The following is a 12,875-nucleotide window of genomic DNA, read 5'->3' on the forward strand; positions in this document are numbered from 1 at the left end:
CCATGCCAGGGGGTGGCACCTCTGTCACAGGCTGCTGTGAGGCGCCAGGGGTACACGGGCCATGCCCTCCCTCGGCCCTGGGGGTCTGTGAGAACCAGCTCGCGTGGACACCTGGCCGGCAAGCACCTGTGCATGGGCCCCTCTGGCCCTCAGGAGGGCGGTCAGGCTGTGATCTCTGGCCAGTACGTCACTGCCCCGGCCCTGGAGGCCCTGGGAGCCAGGCTGCTGGCAGCTCCTGGGCACCTGCGAGGTGGTGAGCAGCTGTCAGCCTGGGGCAACCTAGGGCTGGGCCACTCCTGCCTGGGGTGCTTGCCCTGGCTGTGCCCAAGCGGCCGAGGGCTGCACACATGGTGTATCCCACCCAAGGGAAGAATTCACGCAGACAGGGCTGAGCACATCACAAGAGGCGTTTACTCCGGGGGGCACCCAGCTGCCCCAGCTCCAGAGGGAAGGTGGCCCTAGCCGAGTACCGAGCGCTCGACTCTGACCTTGGGAAGGCCACACAGCGGGCTGGTGGAAACCAGTTCTCTTCCCCGCTGTTGCCTGGGGCTACAGACCCAATGAAGGCGAAAAATGCGTGTGGGGGTAGGCGCTCGGCGCCGGCGGGGGCCGGGCGGTTGCTTGGAGACTCGGCAGGACGGTGGTGGGGTCACGGGCCGGGGCCTCCTGCAGTGGTGCCAGGTGTCCCCACGAGCGGCCGACACTCAGGCTCACCTTCAGGGGCACCTGCGGGTGGCAGCCAGAGGTGAGCGCCAGACCTTCCCAGCCACCGCCCAGACCCCCACGCGGGCAGCCACTTGCCCCAAGACACACAATTAGACACGGCCACAGCAGCTCAGCTACGGACAGACGCACACTCGCACACGCTCACACGCACACACGGCAACAGGTAAACGGGCTCACCGCACACCCACCCTGTCACGATGCCTCGACCTTGGCTGAATACCCCTCACCTGCCAGGGCCCCTGTGCAGCAAGGAGCTCGTCGGGACTGGCCAGGCAGGGGGCTCTGGCATAGGGAGGTGTGTCCCCCAGGGGGATCAGCTGATTTCAAGAGGTGCAGAGGAGTCTGGAGAGCCCTCCTAGGGACCCGATCCTGAGAGCACCCTTGACCATGGCTCAAGAGCTCCCTCTCAACGGGAGGGGGCTGCTCACAGCTGCAGCCCCCTGCCACTTGCAGGGCTACAAGTGGGGTGAGGTGGGGCTTCTTGGGCTCCTGGGGACCTCGGGTCCCCCACGTCTCCACCTGCCACAGGAGCAAACGCCAACCACTCCAGAACACGGGAGTTCCCGTCCCTGGCTGGGCCTGTGTGGGCGCTCCTTCATGCTGCCAAGCTGCCGCCCGCAGGGCGAGGTGAGGGGTGAAGTTAATGGTGGGATGGGTGCAGGGGCCCCAGGGGCACAGAGCATGGCTGCTTCCACGGCAGGGAGGAGGGAGCGACCATGGGACGAGGGGCAAGCCATCCTTCCCTGCAGCCTTTCCAGGGGCTCCAAGGTGCTTGTTGACCCTGTGCGGCCCATGTGCAAGACTTCAAGGACCCTCACCTCCTTGTTACTCCTCCACCTTCCCCACCACCCTGGGGGAGCTTGGACCCGAAGGTCTTCCTGGTGGGGACCTGGAGCCCCTCTGAGGGCCAACAGCCAGCAGCCTGGCTGGGACTGGCTTGGCACGTCCAGGTGCACCTGGGGCAGGTGGTGGTGGCCTGGGGGGAGGGCTGATGAATTCCTCCCCCACGCCCGGCCCCGCCCGGCCCCGCCCAGCTCCTGCCCCGCCCCCTCACCTGCAACTGCAGCTCCACGGCCGGCACGTGCTGCAGGGCCTCCATGGTCCCCCTGACGAGGGCTGGGACAAAGGCAAGACAGAGGGGCAGCCCGGGCCTGCCTGGCAGAGCTGGAGCCAGGAGGATACCCAGGCCCCAGCCCTACCCCAGCCCCCAGGATCCCTGGTTCTCCCAGGTCCACACAGTCATGGTCACCTGTACTGGTTGCTCTGGCAGCCACTGTGGCTCTCCCCGACTGGTTCCAACTCCCACTGGCACGTGCTTGAAGGCGCCTTAACGGGCCCCAGCAGTGGGTGCCGCGAGCAGGGCCCTCGGGTCCCAAGCGTCGCTGTAGCCCCGCCCACACGCTTGTCTGCAGCTGCGGGCCCCCTGTGCCAACCCCACCCCCCTGCCCCCGGTGGCCAGGCCAGGCAATCCCGCTGGCCCGAGCAGCCCGGGCAGGACGACCTGTGCCTCCGCCGAAACCCCTGTGAAGTTTCACGTGCCCGTGACGCTGCAAGGACAACTCCATGGCACTGGGGGCTGGGCCGGGAGCAGCCCGGCGGGAGGGGCTGGCTGGCTCAGCGTTCCTCAGGGTTTGCTCTAAGTTATCTGACATTTCAGTACAAAGATCGCCAAAGGAACGCCCAAGGAATGGGCAGAGGCTGCCTTGTCCTCTGTCCTCCGCGGCCCCAGGGGTCCCCGGCTGACTCGCGGGGGCACAGGGCCTGGGGTGTCTGGCGCAGGATCAGCTGCTGCCCGAAGGCCTCGCTACCCTCTCTGTGCTTGCAGAGGGACACTGGTGTGGCCGGGGAGTGGGGAGTCACTTGCTGTGGCTCCTGGGTCCGGCTGTGGGGAGGTGGGCGGGCAGCGTGGGCCCAGCCCACTCTAGGGGAGCACTGCAGAGGGCCCGGCCTCCCTGGGGAGCTGCAGGGTGTCCAGGTGCTTCTAATGGGAGGCGTCGGACCCTGACACCCCCTCACTGGGTGTGCAGACAACGCCAGGTCCTCCTGTGTATCCTCCCCTTTGTGCGACTGACTAAACGAGTGACCCCGAGTAACCACTGGGCAGAGGGGCGGTGGCAGTCGGGCGGAGCTGGCTCTTTCCCAGGCCTCTCCCTGGGGTGACCCGTGTCCCCGGCCTGCACCATATGGCCCATGAGGGCAGGGTCCCTGGGCTGGGGGCCCCAGAGCCCCATCCTGGGTCTGCCCTTTGGGCCGCCATCAGGTGTGTCCTGACCACCCAGCATTTCAGAGATGGCAGCCAGCCCCGGCCCACAGCGGGTTCACCTGTCTCGTGGTCCGTGGCTGGGTCGAGACCCCAGAGCTCTCCCAGCACAGCGCCAGGTGGTGCCTCTGAGTGCTGGCCTGTGGCCGAGGCCCCTGCATCCCTCAGGGAGCCGCAGGGAGCAGAGCCTCAATGCCTGCCTGAAACAGTTAGCAGTTGCCCCCAGGATGAACGAGAACTGGACTGTTCCTAAGACGGCTCCCTCCAGATGTAGGACTTTTTCTTTCCTCTTTAACCAGCAGCTGAGCACCCGCCAATCCCATCAAATGGTTTGTTTCAGGCCCATTATTTCCAAACAGATTTCAAATGATGATGTAGGATGGGCCCCCCTGTAGGATGTGGCCCCGTGTAGGCTGAAGCCCCATGTAGGACGGGACCCTGTGTAGGATGGGGCCCGGTGTAGGATGGGTCCCCGTGTAGGCTGAAGCCCCGTGTAGGACGGGACCCTGTGTAGGATGGGGCCCTGCTGTGGGTTGGTTTCCCAGCTGTAAGATGGAGGTGCGTGTAGGCTGGGGTGCTGAGGATAGTGGTCTCACCACTTTTCAGGGCAGGTCTCTGCAGGTGGTGGCGGAGCTGGGGGAGGGCTTGGCCAGTTGTCACTTGGGAGCTGGCTGGGAGGCTGGTACCCAGCCCTAACGCCCAGCCCTGTACTCTCTCCACCCTCGGCCACCTCCCTCACAGGCCCTGCAGGGCCTAGAAGGACCAGGGCCCTAGGGCTCCTGCTCTCACTAGACAGGCAGAAGAGAGGCCCCCATGCCCACTGCAGTGGTAGTTGTTTAGGGGAGGACTCCTGCCCAACCTGAGGACCGAGTCGGGGACAGGTGGTCTCTAGCTTCAGAGAATCCCGGAGGGCTCACAGCGGGTGGTGCCTGTCGCGGGGCAGGGTGGGACCCAGGCTTGGAGTCTGTGCTCAGCCTGTGGGCCTCAGTCACCCCGATGCTCCAGCACTAACCCTGCTGCCGGCCCCACCGCCTGGCTCCCGCCGGCCTGGGGTCCCAATGTCGCCCCCATCCTTCCGGGGCCCCCAGTAGGGCACTTAGCATTCCCCAAGGGCTGCTGGCCAGGGAATGGCCGTCCAGACCTCTCGAGGGCCCCCAAACAAGGCTGGCCCTTCTGCAGGGGGCACACAGCAGGTGCAGGGAGGGGGCCTGTGAGCCCCCAGGGCGATACTGTAACTATTCGTGAAACAGAAACAACCCTGGCTCCTCTGGGCTCACCTGCGAACTCAGGCATCTGTGAATCCTCCACTTCAAACAGCAGCTCGTCGTGGATCTGGGCAACCAACCTGCAAGACATGCGGTGGAGGGAGTCACCCCCGTGCGTGGGCCTTCCGTGCTCTGTCCCTGCCTGTGGCAAGGGGCGCGTGGGGGCATGTGCACGGGGGCGCGTGGGGCACTGCCCGGCGCTGGCCAATCCGCCTGGGTTTTGGCACAAGGTGCCCGTGAGGATGTGGCTCGGTGGGGAGTGAGAGGACCCAGGCAGGGGCTGGTGGGCGGGGGTCACGGCACCGTCACCAGGACAGCCTGCAGGAGGAGAACACAGGTTAGAATGATGCATTGGAGGCAGAGGGCCCAGGATAAGAGGGTCCGGGCGACCCCCTGCCCCCCCCAACCTGGGGAGCCTGACGAGGACACAGTGGGGCTGAGCATTTTGAGGAAGAAGAGCCCCCCTTGGACCATCGCGGGGGCAGGGGCTCTACTCGAGGCCATTCTGCAGGCACAAGACCCCAGCATGTCCCTGCTCCTGGGTCCTGGCCCACGGCCTGGGCACCTTGCTGCTGCCCTCCTGGCCACTCCCTGTCCCCGAGACACCACGCTCCCTGCCTGGGTCTGGGCCCAGGGCTGAGCTCCAGGGGAGGAGTCAGCACTCACTCCAGCCCACTCCGCTGGACAAGTCCTTGCTCGATGCCCCACTTCTCTGAGCCCCCTCAGGCATCCCCTTGAGGGGTGTCTGTCCCCACATGCCTCTGGGTGAGGAAGAGAGGGGGGGGGTGTGGACGCTGCAGTGGAAGGAGGTGTGTAGGCAACAAAGGTGCTGCTGAGGGGCAGGGCTCCTGGGAGGACGCAGACTCAAGCGCCAGGGACTGGCAGGTGCGCATGTGTGCATGGGGTGGGGATGGAGGAGGGGGACACCCCAGGGATCGGCCCTGGAAGCTGTTCCTTGGCCGCACAGAACACGGTCTGCAAGGATCTGGCCAGCATGGGCCAGGCGTGCCCCGCGCTTAGAAGGTAGGATCTGGGGGCTTCCCTGGTGGCCCAGTGGTTAAGAATCTGCCTGCCAATGCAGTGGACACGGGTTCAAGCCCTGGTCCGGGAAGATCCCACATGCCGCAGAGCAACCAAGCCCGTGTGCCACAACTACTGAGCCCGCGAGCCACAACTACTGAAGCCCGTGCAGCTAGAGCCCGTGCTCTGCAACAAGAGAAGCCACCGCAATGAGAAGCCCGCTGCACCGCAATGAAGAGTAGCCCCTGCTCACCACAACTAGAGAAAGCCTGCATGCAGCAACGAAGACCCAACGCAGCCAACAGTAAATAAGTAAAATAAATAAATTGATTAAAAAAAAGAAGGTAGGATCTGGGTTGGCTTCTGACACCTACTGGGGGCTGTGACCTCAGACCTGGTGCCAGCCCCTCCTTGGGGCGGACGAAGGAGGCTCGCCCTGTGCACTCAGGGATGGGGGAGGCGTGGTGCAGGATGGTCTTGAGGGCCTGTAGCCCTCAGGGAGGGTAAGCATGTGGGGGGGTGGGGGGGGCATGTGCTCTGCCCTCTGTGTGACCTGGTCTCTGCCTCTAGGACGCTGCTTCCGAGGGAAGGAGCCATGTCCTGTCCTTGTCACCGTACAGCCTGTGCACACTTGTCACCGTACTGCCTGTGCACGCTTGTCACCGTACTGCCTGTCCACAGCAGGCAGAGGCAGCGCCTGGCAGAGCTGTGGGCCCAGGGGCACCAGGGAGCTGGGGCTGCACAGGGAGGGGAGGCGAGGCCCCCGGACAGGGGTCACCACAGTGGTGAGTCGGGCCGGGCGCAGGGAGCAATCTTCAAGCCCAGTGCAGAGACGGACTGTGCCGGCGCTTTCAGAAGCTGTGCAGGACTTTGTAACCGAGAAGCACAGAGCTCTACCCTGAACCACTCTCCCCTTTTCTCTGTTGCTAGGTCGGGGGGCGATGAGGCTGTGTTCCCAGCCACCTGCGGTGGGTACCCCCCAGCTCCCAGGAAGGCTCTTGAAAGGGCTGACATGCGGGGGGGCGGGGGCAGGTACCCTTTCTAGCACCACTACTTTCTCCTTTTGCCTGCTACGCGTTGTGATGGCTGGAGTGGCCACCTCTATCAAGGCACCAACAGGGAAACGGCCAGGGAGCCAGAGGGACTCCAGTCCTGCCGCCCTGAGCCTCTGAACCGAAGTCAGCAACTGGATCCCTCACGATGGGGGAAAGTCCACTTACGTCTGAGCTGCCGTGAGCAGGCACAGCCCATCCTGCTCGTGGGAGTGAATCCCCAGGGCATGCTGGGTCCAGCCCAGGCCGCAGGCTGCGGGCCGGCAGACGCCGCAGTCCCCGCAAGGAGGGGCCTGTATGTTAGCGCAGCCTCTGGCCAAGGGCTCTCGGCTCTGTCCCCCGGGCAGCCAGGCCGGGCTGGCAGCATTGCCATTTACTTTCCTGAACTGACTTCTAGGCCTCTGGTGGGGTCTCCGGCTCCCGAGAGTTTTCATACTTTTTGAAATTACATTGTGAAATTCTGAGTTGCTGGCGTGCCAGCAACCTAAGGATAGGTTTGAATTGTTAGTCACTCACACATCTCTCTCACAGCTGACTGCGACATTACCATATCTCCAGTTGGAAACTGGGGCACAGGAAATGCACAGGAGGCGCCCGGGTGGGGCAGGTGAACACAGGTGTCAGACCCATTGTTTCCCAGGAAGCGAGCTGATGGCTGAGGAACTTCCCGTCCCCTTGTCCTGCGCGGACAGGCCGCACATAACCATGCTCTGTGGGGACGCTCCAGGAGCGCCTCACCTCACCTCCCGGCTGTGGCCTCCTCACCTCACCTCCCTTCCAGGCGCCCTCAGCCCTGAGCACACCCTGAGGACTCATCTGAGAGCACAGGCGCACGGTGGCTGAGCCCCAGGCCTTCCCGCGGCCTGGCCACAGTCCTTGAGAGACACGGCGAGGCCCCACGCCCCTGCCGTTACGCTGTTGTCCTGACCTGCGCAGGTGACCACAGACGGCCGCTCTGGGGAGCCTGGTCTCAGTGCCCCCGCAGTCCCTCTGTGCTGTCAAGGTCAGGTTTTGTTAACGGCTCTGCGTCCTTCCTGCTGGACCAGCGTGGCGTCCTCCTGCCCCCAAAGGCCCAGCCTCCCATCCGTCCACTCCGGCCAGTGGCTGCTGTGGTCCAGGCCATGGTCCAGGGGCTTGCTGGCTGCCCCAGCCTTGCTTCCCATACATCCTCAAGGGCCCAGGAGCTGCAGAGCCCTCTCCACCTGCTGCCCTGTCACCGTGGGAGGTCCAGGGCCTGCTGCCCCCATGTCCCTCAAGGCTGCTCCTCGCTGCTTGGCTGGTCCTGTCGCCTGCCCTGGGCCCCGGGCACCTTCTCTGCCCCTTCCTGAGATGGGGAGAGCAAGAGCCCACATGCCGGGCTAAGCCTGACCACAGATGCCCTCGGGTTGCTGCCAGGTGGGCAGAGGGCTGCCTGTGTGGTGGGATGACCCTGCTGTCCTGTAACCATCGGCAAAGGAGCAGGGTAAGTGTCCTCTGAGGCTGCCACGCCGTCCAGTGGGGAAGCAGTGGGGCTGCGGTCCTCTGCACGAGCCCAGGGGAGGAGAGTCTGCAGCGTGCCGGGGGGCCCAGTGCTGGTCTAGTTCTGGTGATTTGGGCCGTGTTGCACCATGCTCTCGGGTTCCCTTCTCTACATGCAGGTGTTGGAATCGACAGCCTCCAAAGCTTCTTTCCAGCCCCAACATGGTCTGAAACCTGGAAGGGCCTGTCGTGGGGGTCTCACGTCGGAAGAGAGGAGGCCGCCCCCCCCGCCCCCCGACAGCTCAGCACGAGGCCAAGTGAGCTCTCGGCCAACGGCAGCGCTTGGGGTCATAAGCCCCCTGGCCTTCCTTCCCCAGCCCGTGGGCAGTGAGTGGAGGCCATCCTGTGGTTCCAGCCCGCGGGGCACTTCGGGGCGACTGGACCAGGTGCCAGGAGCCCCAGGGACATGTTCCAGTCACGTTGCTTCAGGCAGATACCAGCTCACGCGTGGCCCGCATCTGCCCCCCCACCACCCCGACCACTGACATCGTCCTAGACCTTTCCTGCCACTCCAGGGAGAACAACTCAAGTTCACACGCACAGCGTGGACGGCCGTGTTCCACACTGGCCTGCTTCGGTTTCTGAAACGACACGAAGCGGTTAACGTGTTCTGTTATGAAACGCGTTTCCTGAAGACAACACAGCGCTGGCAAAGGGGATGGCCACCAGGTTTCTGAATTCCTGGATGAGGACTGTCACCAAAAAGCCCCAGGCCCTCGTATGCCACTTCCCTTACCCATCCCACAGAAACTGGAGATGGACCAGACCTCCTAGACGTGAGATGTCGCGGACGTGGAACAACCGGTGCTCGCGCAGGCCCCACACACCCTCGCGCGTTTTACCCTCAGAAAAGGCACAAGTGAACAGGATGCAGGAGTCGAGCAGAAAGCCACGAGGAGCCCTGGATGGAAGAGGCGTCTGGCCTCGGCGTGTGCGTGCTGGGGACGGCCGGCAGGAGAGACCTGGCGACAGGAGAGCATCTCCCACTCAGCTCCTGCCCCCTCACCTCCCGCAGCTGCTGCAGGAACCGGAGACAGCAGCCCAGACCCTGGCGCAGCTGCCGCAGGGCACCTGGGGTAGCACTTATATCCTGCCGGGTCTCAGGCTTCTCACCCTCTGTCCTTCCTCCCAGCCCTGGGGTGACAGCCGGGGTGTGGCTGCTCCTTCCCAGGGGTGTAAGGTGAACCATGGACCAGAGGAAGTGCCCCGGGGCAGGGGCTGTGAAGGCGGAGGCCAACAGCGGTGGAGCCTGGGAAGGTCTTCTCCCGTCTCCTTTACTAGGACACGACCCTGCAGGCCAGGGCCTTTGCCCCGGACACACTTCTCTACAAAGTTGCTGAAATTGACAAAAGAACGTAGGCTAGAACATCAAAACGAACAGGAGGAAACATCTGAAGAAGTAAAGGCGGAAGCTTGTTAAGCAAAGATGAAAGATGTCAGGCAAGGAAAAATCCCATGCCTTGAGGATATAAAATAGTATCAGAAGCCTAGAGAAAACCGTAAGCTCACATGGAAAAGGGTGGCCACAGGCCAGCAGGCCCCGTGGCCCAGAGGTGGCAGGAGAGGGGCCAGCTGTCCTCTGTGCTGGTGACGCCCCGTAGCGCAGCGGAGTGAGCAGACGCCCCTCAGGGTGCGGCCCATGAGACCACTTAACGCTTCATAAATTTTCATCACCTAACCCGCCATGAGCTTCCTCCCCAGGTGCAGACAGGCTGACGCCCGGGAAGGGCTCCTGAGCAGGCAGGCCCCCGCTGGCCCACATGTGGAGCCTGGGAGGGCCCGCAGGGGTGGCAAACAGACATAGAGACCAAAGAGGGAGGGAGGCAGACCTCCTGGGGTCGGACATACTCACTCCTCTGGGGAGCCCAGGTGGGCTGCCAGGAGGGGATCCTGGGATTTGGGAGGAGAACCCACCCCCTCCCACCTGCACCCAGGCCAGGACCTTGGGTGGCCCGAGGGGTGGTTCTGGGCCAGCAGAGCCTGGGACGAGCACACCTGGTCACCCGGACACTCCCTCTGCTCGGGGTGTGTGCCCAGGAGAGCAACCGACGCAGACGTGGAGCCTGGTGAGAGCCTTCGGGGAGGGGCTGGCAGCAGAAGCCGGGCCTCTGGCTCACTTATCAGGGGCTGGGAGCGGACGCAGTGTGTAGCCCCATGTCCTGTCTGAGGGGCCGCGGGGCCCACCCAACTCTGAGGCGTGTGTACCCCTGGGGCCGTGCCCGAAGGGGTTCGGGCTCACCGAGGGGAGACACATTTCTGCACCAGGCAACCTGGGGAGACTCAGCGTGCTCCGGGGTGAGCGGGCCCTTGGCCGCCTTGCTCAGCCCCAGCTGGGAACAAAGCGTTCTCCTGGGAGTGCTGGGAGCACCTTGGCTGAAGTGGGTCCTTCCGTGGGGGTCAGCGAGCTTGTCCGGTCCAAGCCCCGGAGGGAAGTGGCCACTGTGGCTTCGCGTCCTGGAGGCGTCTGCCCGTGGGCTAGGCGCAGAGCAGCAGGCCGCCCACCCGAGCCCTGCAGAGGGCAGGTCCGCACCCTGGGCTGGGCCTGGGCCGGCTGGCGCTCACTCACTGACCTGGCCGTCAGGATGGGGGACGTGGCCACTGCTGTGAAGAGGTGGATCATGGCCATCTTGCAGAGGTCCGCGGCCGAGCCTGTGAGGCACAAAGGGCGCTGGTTCAGGAACAGTGTGAGGCCCGGGGCCCCGCAGCCCTGCCCACCCAGGAGGGCTGTCTGAATTTTCTACACTGCCTAACGCATGACCCCACACCCAGCAGGTGAGAGCCACAAGGATCTACCATCTCTCAGTTCTTGCACGTGTGGCTGTGCCTTTGCTCAGGGCCTCGCAGGCTGAGGTCGGTGTGGACCTGGCTGTGTCCTCCTCATCTGGGGCTCCCCTGAGGAAGGCCCACTTTCAGATGACCTCAGGTTGCCAGCAAAATTCATTTCCTTGCAGTCACGTGACTGGGGTTCCCGTTTCCTGGCGGCTGTGACCCTCAGGTCTGTGCCACGGGCCCTCTCCCCAGCGTGTTTGCCCCTCCACGGCCAGAATCGCTGACTCTGACCCCTAAACATTCTTTCAAGGGCCCACCTGATCAGCCCAGGCCCACCTGGGATGTCCCCTTCTGATACGCTCCAGTCAGCTGACTGGGGACCCTACACCTGCCGTATAACACGACCTGCCCCTGGGAGCAGTGTCTCAGCATGCTCACAGGTTCTGACCACACCTGGGCTGTGCCCGCTGCACCAGCCGACAGGATGACGGAGCCCGGACGGCGGCCATGGGCTCAGCCCCCGCTCCCTCAGCCCTCCCGCTGTGCAGCCCTTGAACCTGGCAGAACCTCAGCCTCCCAGTGTGTGGAGTGGGGCTATGATACGGGCTTCTAGGACTTGGGCGGGATCAATCACATGGTCAGTCAGGCACTCTGGAGGTGCTGGCCAGCGTAGGGGACACGCTTGTTCCAGCGCCAGGCAAACAGTGGGTGTCTCAACAACCGGTTCGGATCACGGGAAACAGACTGAAGTTCAGGTTTCCATTCCTGGCTTTAAGCTGCTCTAGCTGTTCAAGGCTCCTGAGGTTCACGAAGAAATAAAAGGCCCCAGTCAGTGGGCCGCCTCCCTCCACTGCAGGGCCACACTTTCCACGAGCGCAGCAGGAATGCTGGACGTGCAAGTCTGGTCTCTGCGACTGACCTGCCGGCCGCGAGGGGTCTCAGCACCACGGGGACCCTCTGCCGGGCCTGGGATGTCGGGAGGCTTTGCTACTTTAGGAGGAGGAGCAGAGCCAAGAGAGAGGAGGTGAGGGGGCGGGGGGAGCAGAGCGCGGGTGGGGTGGGATGCGGGAGCAGGCCTGCCGGGCCCTGTGTCTGCCCAGGTGGAGGGACAGCTCCCTGGTGGGCACCGGCTCAGCTCAGCACGGGCAACGGCAGGTCACTTGTCCCGTGCTGTCCCGTGCTGGGAGATCACCTCTCCGGGGGAGCTCAGAGCATGGCCAGGCCTCCTGGTCCCATGTGGAGAGGTCTATGTGCAGTTTTTTCTCCAAACCAGCTTCAAGGCCGCCAGGGACAGAGGCGGGTGGTCGTGAGCCAACCACGGCCTCGCGTGAGGGAGCCGGCCTGAGACGCAGGGACCTCTCAGGGTTGGAGGCTGTCGCTGTGCTCTGCTCTCGTCTGGGTGGTCACAGCAGGGCAGGACCCGGGAAGACGCTACACTGAGCCCAGAGCCGGTCCCAGCCGTCCTCCCGCAGCTGCCACGCCCTCTCCTGCTCGCCAAGGCTGAGCTTAGCCGGGCAGTGCTGCTGCACCGGCCTCTGTGCAGCACTCGCTGGGGACTTGACCTTCCTGCTCCACCATCCACGCCTCGCACTCCGCGTCTGCTGGGCCCGGGCCACCCTCCTGCTGCAGAAACCCCTCGGGGGCTGGGGTCATACCTCCAGTCTTCGTCTCTGGGCCCAGGGACCTTGGTTCTCCATCCGTGACCACTGGGGTCACAGGTGGGGACGTTGCCCGACCCCCAGGCCCCCAAGGCCTCATCAGGACGGCGCCTAGCGCCGCCTCACACCTGCCCTCCACGCAGAGACTGTGGCTTTGGCCATTCTAAGGAAGACTGACGGATCCGTGGCGGGTGCACTAGGGTTCGGATGCCTGCCAAGGATGAGGGCTGTGGCGGAGAGACCAGGCCGAGGGTCAAGGGACTGAGCTCCAGGTCTGGCCCTGGCGCCTGCCGGATGACCTCCTGGAGCCTGTCTCCCGTCTGGCCTCGTGGGGTGCGTCGCAGTCAGGAAGGGGACCAGGTGCTGAGCACCTGCCCTGCGGCTCCCAGCAGTAACCGCCAGGAGGACGAGAGCAGGATACACCCTGGCACTCATCTCCTGGGGCTGGAAACCGAGCAGCAGAGGGGCTCTGGCACCTTGCACCACGAAGTTCACCGCCTGCCGCTCTGCTTGAGCCCGGAGCTGCGGGTCGCGCGCACGGATCCTCGGCAGCGGCCTCCTCCTGCCCATGATGGACACCACACAGCCTGCGTCACACGGAGGAAGA

The 12,875-nt window shown here is 64.4% G+C and overlaps 1 protein-coding gene across 2 annotated transcripts in view; it reads right to left on the bottom strand.

The window, feature by feature from the left end:
• Positions 1 to 392: 392 nt before the first annotated feature.
• Positions 393 to 12,875, bottom strand: part of POLN (DNA polymerase nu) — a 172,843-nt gene continuing 160,360 nt past the window's right edge. The window contains exons 22-26 of one of the 2 annotated variants that reach the window (XM_033856528.2): positions 12,745 to 12,855; positions 10,412 to 10,490; positions 4,264 to 4,331; positions 1,781 to 1,842; positions 393 to 726 (exon numbers count right to left, since the gene is read on the bottom strand). In XM_033856528.2, coding sequence (XP_033712419.1) covers positions 550 to 726; positions 1,781 to 1,842; positions 4,264 to 4,331; positions 10,412 to 10,490; positions 12,745 to 12,855 — 497 coding nt within the window. In that variant the 3' untranslated portion in view covers positions 393 to 549. Of the gene's footprint in view, positions 727 to 1,780; positions 1,843 to 2,194; positions 4,332 to 10,411; positions 10,491 to 12,744; positions 12,856 to 12,875 lie in introns of those variants that run through there. The other variant, XM_073804755.1, reaches the window with a different exon arrangement.

The sequence above is a fragment of the Tursiops truncatus genome, chromosome 5 (genome assembly GCF_011762595.2).
Source record: "Tursiops truncatus isolate mTurTru1 chromosome 5, mTurTru1.mat.Y, whole genome shotgun sequence".
Classification (NCBI taxonomy): domain Eukaryota; kingdom Metazoa; phylum Chordata; class Mammalia; order Artiodactyla; family Delphinidae; genus Tursiops; species Tursiops truncatus.